Source organism: Numida meleagris, chromosome 3 (assembly GCF_002078875.1).
Source record: "Numida meleagris isolate 19003 breed g44 Domestic line chromosome 3, NumMel1.0, whole genome shotgun sequence".
NCBI lineage: Eukaryota > Metazoa > Chordata > Aves > Galliformes > Numididae > Numida > Numida meleagris.
In genome coordinates this window covers 58,267,047-58,281,968 of record NC_034411.1, presented here as the reverse complement: position 1 = coordinate 58,281,968, position 14,922 = coordinate 58,267,047, and the positions used below count along the sequence as shown (strand labels likewise).

The window sequence follows — 14,922 nt, the reverse complement described above, 5'->3', positions numbered from 1 at the left end:
CTTTCCCAAAAGCACCACTGAGCAAGTGTCGCAGGGTGACATCTTAGGAGAGATGTTCACAAGATCCTTCCTCCAGTCCCTCCTCCTCCTCTCTTCCACTCCACAGCACAGTTCATTCAGGCCCTGCATTACATTGTTCAAACATCAGAAGCCTAAGTTTGCTGAAGAGTTGGCCCTTTCTACTGGAGGCCACCACTCTTCACTCCCTTGCAGATCCACTGGGAACAAGGCCATTTAGCCTCTCTGTCTTCTCACTAATAAAATTGCATAGGAAGCTGTTAACCCTTCTAATTTAGAAAAGCTGGAGGCCAAACTCACAAAGCAGGGAGGCAGAAGGGCAGGAGGGCAACCAGGCCTGCAAGGCAGCAGCCACATGCAACAGCTTCTTCAGCCAGAGAAGCTTCAGCAAGGAGGGAAGGTCTGTCTGCATCCTTGCAACTTGCAAGAATTTTCTCCCTCAGCTCTAAAGTTAGAAAATTTGTAGCTAACTGAAGGCAACTGGGACTCAATCTTTCTCTCCCTTTTATTCCCTGGCAAAAGCATTCCCACATTTGTAATGCAGGACTACAACACCACCATTAGAGAGACAGATTCCAGTTCAGAAATTGTTTTCATTGGAATATACTGCTTGTGACTGATAACCACTAAGACTATTCTAAAGGTGAAAAGAAAATCTCTAGACATTTAACATCACTTCACATTGCTCAGTGTTATTTATAGCTTCCCGCTTCTGCTATGTGTCACAGTTTCAGAGGAAAAAAAAAGCCGCTTGGGGAGGCTGGGAAGGGGAGAGCCAGATCTAAGTAAATACTTGTTTTAGATTGTTCAAGAGGACATTAACATTCATCTATAGAGCAGCAAAGGTGGGAGACAGCCACTGTGAAAACTGGAACACAGAAAAGTGAGGAAAAGGCAAAGGTGAACTGAGCCCAAATAGGTTAAATATCTCTGCCCTCAGCTTCCATAAAAAGTGAACAGCATGAGCAGTGAATGGGGTGGGGGGGAGTGGGGGACTAAAAGCAATAACACAAATTCTTTACTAGACTATTATGCTTCTTTCTTGGCTTATTATTTCAAATCTAGAAATAAAGTATGCAGCTATTTTTCATTCTGTATACAGAAGTTTAAAGTGTTTCTGTCAATGTATCTGACCTTTTCAGTGATTAAACTATTCAAAAGGGAAGCAAGAAAAGAATTATAAAAAAAAAATCAAAGCAGTAAATTACTTCAATCAGGTATTTGCAAGTAAAGAAACGTTAAATACTTAAGACAAAAACATTTAGACTGCATCCCATAATTTAGTGTGCTCTATGCAAACCTTGCCTATGCATAACAACGTTTAATACAGTCACAGTTCTGTGAAATCGCTGGAGGAGTAGGCTGGCTCAGATTCAGGGCCTTGCCATCAGTAAGGTCAGGGTATACACTGTGCAAGTCACACTTCATGTGGCACTGTACTTGCTTCTATTCTCTCAGGCACTTTCCTATCACTGAAATAAAAATGTAAGACAAAGCATCCAGTGCCATGACAGCTGTATCTGCCTTCCAGCTAATGGAAAAATACCAAACCCCAGCACCAGCCTCTAAGAGAGAAGGACCTCCCTCAGCCACTGCTGTCATCTAATGTGATCCCTTCCCAGCCACGGTCAACAGCAAGTTCAGGGTAAGTCACTAGGTAACTTTATTAACTAGGTAATCCATTAACTTCAGTTGGAGGACTGAAAGCACGTAATCAGCAGTTAACAACACTGATGAGGTGTTTAGCTTAATTTTCCTATTTTCAAAGTTGCTTTGATACATTACGTATGTAAAGTTTTCCAGATGATCCCTAACTGAAAGGCAGAAATGCTCTGATAACAAGTACATTCAACATTAAATTAAAATTCCACTAATCAGCCTAGTAATTTCTCATACGTCAATTTATAACACATACCTTTAACACAAACCTGTAACATGTGAACACAAACAAAGCATTTATATTTTTACAAGTAAAACAACATTCCTACTTGCTTTAGATGCAGGTCCCTGCAGCAATCAGCATTCCCTGTATGTACCACCAATTTGTTCAAAGAACGAGTCCACAAAGAATTCCTGGACCACAACATCTCTCTCTCTCTCTCCATATATATATATATATATATGAATATATATATATATTCAGTTCAAACTAACTAACGATCTCCACAGTGGCAATTCTTAATATAAACAAATAAATAAATATGAGAAGAAAAAGCACAACTCCCTCCCGAGAACACTGTCATTCAGATATAAATGAAAGAAGGCAGTTCTGTTGTCCCATAAACTGTAGCTCATTAAAGTACAAACAAAACTAGCTTTAGTTTTGCATGAAGAAAGGGATTTATGGCTTGATGAGAAACAAATTGCCAAAAACGCCAGTGCAAACTCACAGCCTAATTAAACTCCTTCTGTTACACATAGTACGAAAACTACCACCACTGCTTTTTATGCCTATAAAATCACTCTTCCTTCTAACTGTTATTTACCTCCTGTTGACCAAGTGTAGAAAAATACTGGCATGCACCCTTCAGGATTTCCCCAAGCTCCTGCAGACATCATAGCTCTGTGTACTGCCACTCTTGTGCCAGCGTGCAAAGAAACAGTACACGTGCTCAAAGAGAGGGGCTTTCTTTCCAGGTGACATGCATCTTCCACTCAAAAAAATGCACTGTAAATAACTTAATTACCTTCATAAGTTACATCAAGTGTAATATACATACCACCAAAGGTTAACTACACAGCCTGATTCACTCACCCCAAAAGCTTGCTAAAGGAATCAGACTTATGACAGATGAGTCCTTTGAAACATTTGGCAGTCATACAGTCAGATTAAGCAAGGCACTTAGCATTCCACATATACTGTTTAGTATTTCAATATCTCCTTGGCAAATAGCAGTCTTGTATCAGATACAATGCTTTATCTTGTGCTTTTTTTAATTCTGAAAGCAAGCATCTATTATAATTTGAAAGGATTTGAAACAGAACTCCTAAACACAAACAAAATATTTTAGCTGCATGTGAAGACTAAACTAAGACAGTAAACTTAAAGCCTCTCTGACTAGAAAATAGAAAATGAGAGAAATACATACTGCAGTCTAAGTAGTACAAGTCTTGATGCTTTACAAGATCCTCCACGTAAAGTCTGACCACTTCTATAGTGAATTCTCACTCAGTATCTGCCTGCTGCCACATCAGCCAGTCTTCTGAGATGGTTCCTTTCACCGAGGGTGCAATAATAATCTGTTGGGTTTGAGGCCAAACACAAGAGAACACTTCCTCAATTCCAGAAACCCTTAGCTGAATTCAAATGGCCATTATCCTAAAGAAACAGGAAACTCTTAATCTGTCTGGAAAATCCTAACCATCAGGTCAGCTACGAGACAGAAGCTTTGGTAAACTCTTTGGTAAAGACTCAGCTAAAACGAATAGGAGACAGTGGCTTAGCAGAGATATCATAAAATTGACTGGGGAGCACTAGAGAAGGGAAAGATCACATCCGTAAGAAATGACAATGTGGAAGGAAATCCCATTTGCTATTTTTCTCATAGGTTAGGTTTCTCTATGTAAAGAAAGCTCTCTAAACCTCTTCCTGACAACTCCCAAGTATTACAAGAACTGAAAAAAAAAACAAAAAAAAAAAACAATCTGACCTTTAGTACAGTGCAAAGTAAAATTTCTGCACCCTGACAAAATGGTTTGGTAACCTGAGAAGAGTCAGTTTGCTCTAAGCAACAATTCCTAGCTCAGAAGAGTCCCCAGAAAAGGCTGCCTTTAACTACTCCAGAAGTTTTAGCTGACAATAGGAAAAAGAATAAATTAATTAAAATAAAATCACAACAGCTAAGCAGAGGATACACTCTTTCTAGAAGCAAAATACAGTTGAAATCATCCTCCAGTAATCTGGTGAAAAATAAGACAAAAGGTAACAAAAACATGAATTTGCACTCTAAAATCAAATCCTCACATGGAATACTGTCCAGATACAAGGCTGCTTTAAATTACCTTCAGAGAAGTCTGAGTTTACATCACAGATGTAGCTGCATCAAGACTTTTAACACTGAATTTTTCATATGTATTACAGGTTGCTCATGAGACTGATTTTGTTTTTTTTGTTTTTTGTTTTTTAAACCACGCACCATCTCCTCCTGTTATCACCACCACTACTTCTGTTTCTTCATTCCACGCATTTTCTTACATATGAGGAAGCAGTACTTGTAGAGCTCCTGTAAATCTAGATATACACGCTGAACAGATAGGGGAGACAGGACAGGTATCCAGAAATCAGACCTCCATGATTACTTTCTAAAAACAAACCAAAAAAATCACATTCTACTTTAAAAAAAATTCCAATGTCTGAGTATGTTGGATTCAAGAGGACAGCCTTAAATCTTTCCACTAGCATCATTTTATAATCCTACACTTGTAAATCTTTCACATAAACTCACACTATCTCATTTTTCTACATCGTTTTCAAAGCATCACAAAGAACTTAAAAATTAATTACTGAGATTAGCTTTGGTCCTACAGATCTTCTTCTCAAACAACTTTCCCAGAAGACCACAAAAGCAATGCCATTTTGTATTTGATTCTGGAAGTGTACAACTATTTTAAACTGTTGTTTTTGCAGCAGAAATAACAAGGGGTACTGCTACCACCTCCTACACAGTACTGTAGGCAGAGAGTAGAGTCCCAGCCCTTCTCATCTCTTTGTCCTGCTGCTTCTCAGTACATCCTCTTCAACTCTGTGCTACATTACAATCAAAAAAAAAACCCCAAGAAAAAAAAAAAAACACCAGACCTGGTTGCTTCTGTTCTGTTCCTGCCTCCTTGGCTATTCATTAAAACCTGTTTCAACATAATCTATTATAAGCTAGGTTGTCTCCACAAGTACCACAGCATACACTGAGTACACAGTTGCTACAGTCCTTGGCATGCTAGGAGTTCATGCCCTACATTATCCTGTGACAACTTGTTCAAATACCTATAACTTTAGCTGTACAGATAAGCTGTAGGAAAAAAAATGCACTACTGCAAAAAGGGATATGAATGGAATGATTAACAATTCATTTTCCTTTCTCTATAGCTGAGGAAGGTCTATCAAAATCCAAGTTGGTCTGATCCGCAACAAGAGTTACCAAAAAACATCCCTTACAGAATCGGAACCCTCCAAAACATAAATTTCTACGCACCTGGAAAGAGCTCAGGCCTAACCTAATCATATTAACTGCTAGAACAACACTCAAAAATCAGATGCAATATCAACAAACAATCATTCCATCCTACCTTCTTGAACTTTTTTCTTTTCTTTTTTTTTTTATAATGTAAGTATATAAATATTCCTAATTTCCATCTGAATTGGCTTTTTCCTATTCCAAAACAACTTCAAAATGAAGGAGCACTGAATCTGGTCCTACCTGCACAATTGTTAAGGTCTGATCTCTTGTAATAACTCTTTAAGTATTATTTCAGTTGTGACAACTAGCCTGAATACTGTAAAATATGGGGGGAAAAAACAAACAAACAAAAAACAAAAACAAAAACAAACAAAACAACAAAACAAAACAGAGCAATGATGCATGCAACCGTGATTCTGAAAGTCTGCACTTATCCACAAACTCTCAAAGTTATACTGTAACCCATTTAAGCTTTTCAGTATATTAAATCTTCTCAATAAAATGAGTAAAACTGATGCTCCTTAAAGTTGTTTTTAAATATTTAGAACAAGACTCTGATCTCAGTGATTTTGGCTCATTTGGTGGTATCCCATGATACAAGCGTGGCTCCTAAACATAAGATACTGCTTTTTAATAGCTCCATTAAACATGTTTCAAGATACAAAACAATTTTGTGAGGCCTTGGGGAATGAAAAGTGAAAGGGAAATTATGCTATGTGTGACTCAATTATGCGATCTGTGAGACAATACTAGTTCCCCTTCACTCTCTACACAGAAGACTCTCTCATAACTGCATTCTGCCTTGGACTTTCTAAACAGCATACAATCACCAACTGATCCTTCCTCAAACCTGAAAGGAAAATCATAGTTTTTAGTAGTTCACAATAGGTCCTACATGAACAACGTACTGTGGATTTGAACAATACTTCTTCAATTCATGTTAGAAATTTATTAAAAGGTTGAACACAGCATTATCTACTAAGGTCTAAAGCAATTCTGTTTATGTAAGCAATATTTTTATTATTATTTAACATTCCCAGTCATGAGAGTGACAGCAAGATTCATTGTTCTATTCCTCAAGGACTAAACCAATGTGGGAACTAGGAGAAAAAAAAGCTCTGTGTATGATCTTGATGCTACAGCTGCCATGAGGAGAAAACACGTGTAAAACCAAGAGGACAATTCAAACTCTCCGCATTTCTTCTTTCATTCCTCTGCAGTTGAACATAAATCTGGATTAATCATACCAGAGTTTTGCATTACCCTACTTTCCACATTATATTAATGCCTTTTGGAGGACTGAACCATAACCACATAAGCAGTTGTGATCTCAGACTGAAAAGGCCCAAATGCCTTTCCAATTCAATTGGAAATAGAATTTGAAAATTCAAATACCTGTACCATAGAAAACAAATTTCACAGATATTCACAATAGTTTATTTCAACTTGTTTTTGTCTACTCAATTAAGTCTCAAATTTATACAAGCTAGCTTTCTACACCTCTACCTGTTTTACAACCAAGATTGCCAAATAACTAATTACTGAAATATCTGACAAAAGCTGAAACAAGAAAGCAAGTATCTTCATTGGGATATTCTATGATTCTTCATATTTACCGGTATTCTTTCGATGTATTCTTACCATGATCCTTTCAAACTATACAGTAAAACTGAAATAACTGCAGTCTATACAAGGAGAATGCTTTGCCTCCAAAAGCATTTTCATGCATTGCTCATTCCTTAAGAAGCTCCCCAGTTTCACTGAACACATCAAACTGAAATGCAATCAAATAAATCTATATAAGATTTTGTGTACAGGCAAACTATGAGTAAGGTTACTAAAAACCCAATTTGACACTTCCAAATCCCAGTCCGCAGTACTTAGTCATCCTGAGTACAAAATGCCCTAATGGAAATAGTACAGGCTAGCTGAACTCTGGAAAGCACCAAATCTCTTCCCTTTAGTTCCTGACTGAGGTCACAGCTTAAGCCTTTACTAATCTGAGATGTGTTTAAGATATGCTATACACTCTTATAACTTGGCATATAAACATTTGGTAATGGTATCTCTCCACTGAGGAAGCCCGCTCCAATCTGTCAAGTACATCCTAAATCATCATCTTTCTAACCATGCAAACACATAACTCTCATTCAAGTGATCAGCCAGCATACTTTCCAATGCGTTAGTTGCCGAACTTGAATAAGAGGAAAACGATCAATAGGCATTCTAACCTGTCAAATCTGTCCTAACGGCACATCTACTGACGCAAGACCCATTCTGCTGAAGCCAGAAACATGCACAATCCCTGACAAGGTGACCCCCTCCTCAGCCATTCTTCCTTCCACTAGCATCACCGTGACAATACAAACGAGGAAGACAGAAACAACCTCCACTTCTGTCAGCAACACAGTATCCGCAAACAAGTTTCTACAGCCTAGTAAGAACAGAAGATACTATTCAGGCATCTTCTCCACAAGTACCACCACGTCCCTAATAAATTTCCTACTCCCGTAAAACTTTCTACTACTGTATGAAATAAAGGGGTTTGTTGTTGTCATAAAGAGGAAGGATCTGCTTACATAGCACATAAATCTTTCCTTTTGTGGCTGTACAAGCTCATTCATGCCCTTCATTAAGGGAAGAACATGAGTCCCAAACAAGCAAGTACAGATCAGCATAACCACCCAGAAGACAATCACAGAAAGCAAACATCATCACACAGTTAGTGAGGACTTCAGCAAACACCTCAGAAAGCTCCAGGCTTGGACTGCAGACTGTCACAGGCAATCTGTGCCCTGTCCCTGTCGCTGTCCCTTTCCTGACTGCTACTAAGTCATTCACCTTACGTTTTCCCATTTCTTAATCTATAGAACAGGAACAAAAAAATTAAATTTGTATGTTCCATGCCAGATTGCCTTCTTTTAGAAAATAAAGAGTAACTTTAAAAACAAATAAATAAATCTGTATTTCACAGACTTAGTGTAAAAGCAGTCAGTGAAACCAGAGGATTTGAGAGCTGAAAGGTGGAACTAACAGCTGGAGACTGTAATCAACCAACCGTGATGGGCAGCAGATGATTAGCCTACCTGACTGTCTTAATCCACCATGAGAACGAACAGACTTCAGCCCAGCTGAGGATTCCACTAGAAGCAAATATTAATTCCTTTAAGCAAATATTACATGTGTGGAAAGGTACAACACTTCCTAATGCAAAAGAACTTTAACCTTTCCCTAAAAGACCACATTTAGTCACAGCTATTTTACAAATGGAATCAGACAACTTCCTTGCTGAGATAAGCCAAATATCAAAAGGCTTAGCTGCAACGGTGACCAAGTGCTTCAGGTTTCCTGGCTGCTGCTAACTGAGCAGCTCAACAGTAGAGCTGCTGTGTTAAAAGATTCCAAGAATTCTAAGACTGCATTTTTAAAGTATCCATAGAAAGGACAAGCCCATTAATAGCACACAGGTTATTTTTCAAGCTCCAAAGCTTTTGGCTTAAGCAGAGAAAGGGAATCTTATTTACAAAACAAAAAGCTAACAAAAGGCTAAGGAACAGGAAGAGAAAATTAAATATTCAACAAGACAACATCACTTTATGCCATCTCCTTTTTTATAACATGCACATCAGTCATAGACATAGTATATAGAAGTACATGTCTATATATATATAAAATTATTTTTTTAAACCTATATCCTAATCTTTAGTAGATAGAGGGAAATAAAGTATACGCATACTATGCATATATGTGCACACACACAGAGGCAATCAATGTGGTTACTTCAACTTTATTGGAAAGTATTCTGGAAAATATTCTGCTAATTTTAAAGGGTTGAATTATACAATGTTGAGGGAAGAAATTTGGTTCTAGGACTATTTAACATGTTCTATGAACTACTTCCAAAAATAGAGGAAAGATAAACATAGCTTGAAGCACATTTCATAAAACAAATATATCACTACTAACTGCTAGGAAATGCTTTACTCTCTGTTAGCATCTCCACTCAGGGGGACTAGCCATACACAAGAGAAGCAAGGCACACAGGGAAAAGATATCATCTTTCATTAGTACAAGACAGTTTGGAGGGGGAAAAAAATGAAATCAAAAAGCTAACTGCTATGTTAGCCCTTAGCTATTATAGAATAGATATTAAGATAGGTTACAAGTTAACTATTCATCAGCCATTCCTCAATTAATACAAATAAAATTCAGAGCAAGTAATTTAAAACTTCAACCCAGTTTGAAGCTGACTTGAATCTGAAAGTGTTTCTTTTCAGACACTCGCTGGTGAAGAACGTCCACTACTTCCTCAAGGGAAGAATACTGTCTGCAGATTTGCATGTATCGATTACTTTTACAGATTAGCATAATGGCTAGGAGACCAAAAGCAAGGGGGAGGGGAAGCGTGGATAATCATAAGGGAAAAAAAAAAAAAAAAAAAGGTGTCTTTCTTCATGGAGGTACCATGGAAACACTATTTTAACGTTACCACTTATATATTTAAGGCTGGTAAAGATGTACAGTCTACACTGATAAATTGAAATGCATCAACAGTTAAGCTTATCTAAGACTTGTTTGCCTTAATAAAAAACTGTTAAGAAATACAATTTAATTCAAGACATAAAGCTAGCCCTTAATACCTTACCTTAATAGGTAAAAAATTGCCATAGTCTATTCCAAGGAATTTACATGAATATGTTTGACTGATACATTCAAGGTAGAAAAGGTCATGATAAATTAAAAGCTAGAATCTGAATACAGAGCACAAAGCTATTTCTCAAGACACAATTTTCAAAGGTTGCATGAACTTTTTAATGGGTCTTACAGTATCACTCTGAAAATCCATACCTAGAGCTATATCAGAATTCAGCCCTTCAATAATGCACCTAGTAAAAAAAAAAAAGTGTTCAGAGGAAGTAACTGAATGGGGTCTGAAGAGGTTTGTTCTTCACTGCAACCAAATTATGACACCAGTTGTATCAAAGCCAATTGAGTTTACTGATGAGCCATCTCCCCCTCCTTCTGTTTTGCTTTGAAAATACAGAATGACAAACCAGCCACATTTCTGATTAAATCACTTGTTTCACCTCTCAATTAACACAAGCAATCTTTATATCCTATGTTGCAGTATACAAGTAATAAATTGGTCATGTAAGACTTTGTAATATTAACACACAGTAACAATAAAAAGTAGTATTCAGTCATTCTATTTTCCTACCCATTACAACCCATTTCCTTTTTGGAAGACTCTCCTATCAAATACAATAGCAACTGCTATCCGGGCTCTCTAATAAGAGCTCTTCAGTTGCAGGATACAAGCATGCAGCTTACTGCAGTAGTAGAATTACAGTAGGAGAAGATTTATAGAATGGTTTGGGCTGGAAGGGACCTTCAAGATCATCTAGTTCCAACCCCCTGCTATAGGTAGGGACACCTCCTACTAGACCAAGTTGCTTAAAGCCCTGTCCAGCCTGGCCTTGAATACTTCCAGAAGGGGGGCATCTACAACATCACTGGGCAACCTATTCCAGTGTCTCATCACCCTCACAGTAAAGAATTTCTTCCTAATATCTAGTCTAAATCTACCCTCTTCCAGTTTAAAGCCATTTCTGCTCATCTCGTCACTACACGCCCCTCCAAAAAGTTCTAGAAGAAGCTGAAAAGCTTTCCTGTAGGCCGCCTCCGAATACTGGAAGGGCACTATAAGGTCTCCCCAAAGACTTCCTTTCTCCAGGCTGAAGAGCCCCAGCTCTTGCAGCCTGTCCTCATAGGGGAGGTGCTTTAGCCCTCTGATCATCGTCACGGCACTCCTCTGGACTTGCTCCAACAGCTCCATGTCCTTCTTGTGTTGGGGGCCCCAGAACTGGATGCATTACTACATGTGGGGTCTCATGAGAGCAGAGTAGAGATGCAGAATCACCTCCGTTGACGGGCTGGTCATGCTTTTGTTGATGCAGCCCAGGATACTGCTGGCCTTCTGGGCTGCAAGTGCACACTACTGGCTCATGTTAAGTCTTTCATCAACTGACACCCCCAAACCCTTTTCCTTGGGGCTGCTCTCAAACCATTCTCCATCCAACATGTATTTGTGCTTGGGATTGCCCCAACCCAGCTGCAGGACCTTGCATTTGGCCTTGCTGAACTTCATGAGGTTGACATGGGCCCACCTCTCAAGCCTGTCCAGGTCCCTCTGGATAGCATCCCTTCCCCCTAGCGTGTCAAATGCACCACTCAGCTTGATGTTGTGTGCAAACTTGCTGAGGGTGCACTCGATCCCACTGTCCACATCGCCTACAAAGATGTTAAATAGCACCAGCCCCATCACCGATCCCTGAGGAACGCCACTCGTCACCAGTATCCACTTGTCATCAAGCTGTTGATCGCAACTCTGAGTGCAAAGCACCATGTAGCATGCTTTGCCATACTATGCAGTATATGCATTCTTATTTACAGAAAACAAGTAGTTATTCATGCTTTCCACCAGTTTCCGTACTGAGTCATCTCTTAAGTACTACAGTGTTAACTGCATTTTATTATTGGTTCAAATTATTTTAGGCTATGTTTTAAAAATTAAGTAGCTAATTCACCCCTTTCTGATAGGATAGTAACAACATCACAAACCTTTTGTTATTTCCAGGGTCTGAGGCATAAGCAATCACAGAAAAGATGTGCCATTTTCAGCTGAGTCATTACATTGCTTCCTCTTTAAGCTGAGGAAAACAAACATTGATGACAATCCTTAAAAATTGTCTGTGGAGCATAGACTCCCTGGGATTAAGTCCTAATCACCTTTATTTCATTTCCTATTATAATCAAGTTGTTTACATAATAGATCAAAGTAAAAAATGCAGGATGTCAACTTTATGTTGCTTGGCTACTAAGCACCGTATTTTTTTCATATTTTCCACAGTGACTAGCAGAGGAATTTCAAGAATTCATTCCTACACTAAGGCACAATATGAGCTACCACTGAAGTGATCCTGGTAATCCATTCTGTTTATATGTCCTACTGTATACAATAAGCACTTGGAAAAAAAATTATTCTAAATTGACTATGACAAGTTTTCTCTGAAGGCTGTTATGATTTCCCTCTTAACTCCACTAATTCCTTCTCCTTCAAAGAGAATCAAGTAGTTGGAATGATCTGCATGGTCACCGTCACAGAAGAATACATATCCAATTACAGAACAAAGCAATTTGTCTGACTGAACCATCAATGTAAAGGTATAATGTTTTCCATATCTTGACCAAACTGAATAGTTGGTAACCCAAAAAATGAAACCCAGTTCAGGTACGCAAGGCTTGAACTTAAAGTCACTCTAGTGGCAATAATTTTGTAGATATATTGAAAATACTTCTTTATAAACACTGACTTTTTTTTTCCCCATGGAAACAGCAGCTGAAATGACAGATATGTGAACATCCTATGGTGTCTCTCAAGGTTTACACTGCATCATCCCTCTCTGCGCCTTTTTCCCCACAGGTACTCAGCTATTTCTCCTCTGATCAACACCACCTGACACCATCACAAATTGCTGCTTTCTTTTTTCTTCCTCCTCCAAACAGCTGAATTCCTACAGTCAAAAGGATCTGCAATAATATTTAATTTATAAATTTAAAACTTGACTCTTTTGACTTCTTCTGTCACTCTGGCCACCACAGGAAAACAGTGCTCTACAACTACTGTAAACTTCAATTTCTAGGAAGGAGGTAAGACACTGGTCTACCGGGCCTCCACAACTGATTTCAGGTGTAACAACTGCTTTATTTAATTTATCATCCCTATAAAATTTGTGTGCTGTGTTTTCAGAAGCCTTGAAGATAGCACTGATTACTATGAGTAGATTAGCACAGGCATCGTAAATACTGCCAAGAAGTCTTTTTTCCCCATGGTTAGAAGACTTACAGGGCTTTTCTACTCAATGTAGAAAAGCACTTTCCTGCTAGGCTTTTGCAGAGTAGATTTCAGAATCACTCCAGATTTATGGGAAACAAAGTTTTCCCTTATTCATTTGCTATGAATGAGTTATTCATCTCATTCATAGCAAAAAGAGACAATGGCAACTCATATTTTACATGAAGCAAAACTCATACCTTACCATAAAACCTTAAAAAAAATTGCTATGTTATTCATCTAATGCCAAAAATTGAAGTAATTGCATACAGAAAGATAATCTGAGTTCTTGCAAAAATAATGAAATACTGAAGAAGCATTTACCTCCCCTCCTTCTACTATCAAAATGTTTCTGAGCATATTCCGAAACAGAATAAACAAAAACCTGCTAAATATTTACTCCTTACAATTTACACTGTATGCCTTCAGGACAAGCTAGCTAGCTAGCAGTCCACAGACGATACACAGCTCTCATCTTCACACTCCATGGAGTATGGATATGATGAATATTGCTAAGCTAACCTAACCACCTTTGCATTAACACTGTTTTGTCTACCACCTGACCCCACAAGGGAAGTTGATAGTATCTTAAGGAAACAACCACACCCTTAATCATCAGTACGGCATTTCTCTTCACTATACAGTTCAACCTCTTCATTTGACTTTGAAAACATTCTGTAGAAGGAGCTGTTCTTCATGGTAACTACCTCCTTCAGTTGACTGCCATGAATACCTCTATAAAGAGAATGTTTATCTCACCTCTTCCAACAAACTTGGCTGATTTTAAGCTGCACCCTCCTTATTACCTACATTATAATTGCTCTCAGCCAAAACCCATTTTCCTCCTAGCACCAGATCTCTCTCACCAGTCAATACTGACAAGAAGGTTGTGAACTGAAACATCCTGGCGGGCTCATTCCAGCTTTGGAGGTACTATCCCACAGACCCAACTATTTCAGAAACACTTCAGGAGCAACCCTTCTCTGTTACCCTGCAGGAACAGCAGAAGTCAGAAAAACGGTTCTTCAGAGTCCAAGCTTGCCTTTATCAACACACAGCCCTGCATCTCAGTGCCACGCATTTGTTCTGTTTATACCCTATGATCTCTCACACGCACAGGATGAAATCCTCTCCCAACACAACACTTGAAAACATCAGTCATTACTAGCATCTAGGAAAATGACACTTCAGGAATTGCTTATTTTGTCTACAGTAGCCACCCATCGTATCTCAAATACATACCTGAGTAACTCTTCTTTTTTGTTAACAGCCACTGATGATAGCCTTTAGCTCATCAATAACTTACTTTACTGGTAAAACTTCCCTATGCACAGCTGCGCCTTTATGGTCTTTGATTCTACCGCATCGATTCCATCTGTCCTAGGAGCACTCAGGAGACCATCTCTGTCCCAAACAATTCTCTCATGTACCTTAAATGCAAAAAGGACAATAACTACTTCAGAGCAGTCACAGGTCCTTCCAAACTCACTAGAAAGATTCCTATTTGGAAGCTGCTGATAACTATGCAAATTAAATCAACAGAAAACAAAAAGAAGAAATGCTTCTAAATGGTTTTCTTGCTTCCTTAAAAAAGTTTAATGCCAAATAATATTGATAATACCACCAAAAAAAAAAAACCTCACAGATTTTTTTCTCCATCAAATCATTACAGTAGCTTAAGATAACCATGGAATATTCCAAATACCTGAGCTTCCTTTATGCTTTTTGACAAAGCAGAACCTACATCAGCAATTCTCCTGAAAACACATACAGCAAGCTCAGTAAGTGGGCTGTCAGCCCTGCTGTACCATATTAATAATATAAGTATTAATTAAC

The 14,922-nt window shown here is 38.4% G+C and overlaps 1 protein-coding gene across 6 annotated transcripts in view; it reads right to left on the bottom strand.

Moving 5' to 3' along the window:
* PTPRK (protein tyrosine phosphatase, receptor type K) overlaps positions 1 to 14,922 on the bottom strand; it is a 397,652-nt gene that overhangs the window by 352,227 nt on the left and 30,503 nt on the right. Inside the window, exon 1 of one of the 6 annotated variants that reach the window (XM_021390550.1) lies at positions 3,108 to 3,128. The exons of 4 other annotated variants lie outside the window; for them this stretch is intronic. Coding sequence is in view for 1 of the 2 variants with exons in the window: in XM_021390549.1 (XP_021246224.1) it covers positions 2,505 to 2,577 (73 nt within the window). In the remaining variant the exon portion in view is untranslated. Of the gene's footprint in view, positions 1 to 2,504; positions 2,590 to 3,107; positions 3,129 to 14,922 lie in introns of those variants that run through there. One more of the 6 variants, XM_021390549.1, reaches the window with a different exon arrangement.